Source organism: Geospiza fortis, unplaced genomic scaffold (assembly GCF_000277835.1).
Source record: "Geospiza fortis unplaced genomic scaffold, GeoFor_1.0 scaffold258, whole genome shotgun sequence".
NCBI classification, from domain to species: Eukaryota; Metazoa; Chordata; class Aves; order Passeriformes; family Thraupidae; genus Geospiza; species Geospiza fortis.
The window spans coordinates 438,071-440,640 of NW_005054602.1; the positions used below are offsets into that span (position 1 = coordinate 438,071).

A 2,570-nucleotide genomic window follows, 5' to 3' on the forward strand; every position below is an offset into this window, starting at 1 on the left:
TTTGCAACTGCACAGCAGCCAGTTTCAGGCTCCCCTTAACCCAAAAAACAAAAGGAACCAGCTCCTACTTTCTGAGCGAACAGCAAGCAAAGGCAGACCCACTTCTGGTCAGAAAACCAGAACAAATTCTGCCCCATAAACCAGTCGTTCACATTTATGTTGAGCAAAGTGGAGATTTTCCTTGACTTTTATTTTACAGGTGCAAATTGCATTGTTTCTCCTGATCAAAGCATTATCAAAGGCAAAATTTAAACCCTCAGATTCAACTAAGTATCATCTACTGACCAAGCTTACACTGTAACCTTGGACTGAGCATTCTCTTTGAAAGGGATGAAGATGGATACTTGGTCCTCTGAAACAGTATAAATATTCAAAACTAGTGCCTAAGCATCAACTACACTGAAGAAACTTACCTTGATATATTCTACTCTTCACCTACAGAAGAGAACAAACAAAAACATTAGCCATAAAAAGTGATAAGTGAAAAATGTTATTAATATTCCCTATGGAAAAAAGTGACCACTTCCATGCAGGTTAAAGCAGCATATGGAAAACACATCTATCACTGCCAATGAGTGTTGAGTAACACTACAAACGAGCTTAAGCTGCTTTCTAATAAAAGCTCCCAGGCTAAAGCCCTGCTCAGAGCCTTAGTAAAGGTCTGTATACTCACTCACTAAAGGGACACCGGTAACTGCCCACAGATAATTTGCACAGAAAATGAAGCCATTTTGTATTAAGCCATTTTGTATCAAACCACAAACTGGCAAGCAGGAAAAAAAACCCCTTGCAAACACACAAAAAAATAAACCCTTGCGTCCCAGTTGTGTACCCTCTAAAGCACGTGCTTGTTTCAAAATTAACCCCATAAGAGATGACTTTCAGAAGCTTTTGTACGCTCTTCTATTAACACTGGTTTTTGCATTTGAAACTGACCCAAACTGATACCAAAACTAAGCAAGGGAAAAAAACTATCAATATTGTTACAGAAAAGATGCACTTTTAGTTTATTTTTGTCAGGCAAATATGAAGCATTCCACAGATTTCTAGAGGATATCATGACTAAACTGTACAGCTGTAAAATAAATTTGCCTATTTGATTCTCATCTCCCAGCTCCCAAGGAAAAGCACTGCTATAGTTGAAAATTGGTGATAGACGTTTTGTTGCACAGAAAATTACCCATGTAGGAATGTGGACAAATGGAAGAGGCTCTCCAATGAGAATATCATGTTTTTAGGTTTCTAAATGCAGTACCTGCAAGCAGCTGGACAACATGAAGTGGAGAGGATTAACTATTTGTTTTGGATATAGCCAACAACACATTTAAGCACATGGAAGGCTTCTCATTTCAAATATATGCTGACCCTTTCAACAGCGTTCTTTATTTACATCATACTCCTCTATGTTGCTTTCAAAATTACCTCTTACTGAGCAATCTTCAATTACCAGCTTATAGAAAATGCTTCTTAGTACTGCAACTTACTTTAGCTATTCAGCCCAGCATTTAGCTCCCATCAATGTTCTAAACAGAAAAAGTAAAACACAAAGGACTACATATTGCTTTGACTTCAGTAATGCTGAAACAGTTTAACCACACAAAGGACCATTCAGCTGGTGAAACATCAGCAGGCGTGCAAGCATGAAGTATACTCACTGAAAGGCAGGTTCTCCAGAAAAATATAGCAAGTGTGACAACTCCCACTAAGGCAGTTATAATAACGGGCTCCCATGGAAGTCCATGGAAATCAGGCCCAGGACGCATTTCCTCAGGCAGCGTGGCGACCAACTGCAAACCGACAGCAGTGACAGCTATGAGTGTGTTTTCATTAAAAAGGGGGATAAAGCAAGCAGTCTGACAGGTGCTTTTATTCCCCTCATAAAACCAGAGAACTATCTGGAGGTTTCTTGCAATTTTTCTGCAAACCGAAAACTGAAAATTAAGAAAACCACAGAGCAGCCTAGTGCTCATATTTCAGTGCAAAACTCTCAAGTATCAGGACACCTGATAGTGACAGTCTACTGGCAAAGAAGAGCCACACCAAAATAAGCACACACTGATGTGCACAATTTGCGTTAGATAGTACTGGTACTTATTTGACCTGTTTCCAAATAAAGCTATATGGATGGAAAACTATAGAAAAAAAAAACCCAAACAGTTTCACATCTGGATGTCTGTACCAATGCAGCGCAAATGGCTCATATCTTCTCCCAGCTGCTGCCCCTATCAGAGGGTCATATGCTGTGAGTCTCCTATCTGGAGGTCAGAGAGCATCTGGGGAAGGTGCGAATGCTTGGTACAGGTTAAGGGGCTCACAGGGACATGGCATGGCACTCAGGGAACAAACTGTGCGAGCCACACGGAGGCCGCTGCCTTCTCCCTTCTTTTCCTCCTACTTACCCTCTCTCTCCCTACCTTCTCCACAGCCGGCAGAGGGGGGAACGGAAAGGAGAACGCACATCTGCCCCTGCCGAGCCCGGCCGGGGGGCGAGCTCTCCCCGCCATCCGGGGAGGCCGGCAGCGATCCCTGACGCCAGCGGCCGGCCCCGCTCCCGCGGGGGTGCCCCCCCT

At 42.8% G+C, this 2,570-nt stretch overlaps 1 protein-coding gene across 1 annotated transcript in view; it reads right to left on the reverse strand.

The window, feature by feature from the left end:
- The window catches only part of MIA3 (MIA SH3 domain ER export factor 3), a 27,221-nt gene that overhangs the window by 11,353 nt on the left and 13,298 nt on the right, over positions 1–2,570 (reverse strand). The window contains exons 5-7 of the mRNA XM_031064540.1: positions 2,400–2,568; positions 1,656–1,810; positions 414–435 (exon numbers count right to left, since the gene is read on the reverse strand). Coding sequence (XP_030920400.1) covers positions 414–435; positions 1,656–1,810; positions 2,400–2,568 — 346 coding nt within the window. The remainder of the gene's footprint in view (positions 1–413; positions 436–1,655; positions 1,811–2,399; positions 2,569–2,570) is intronic.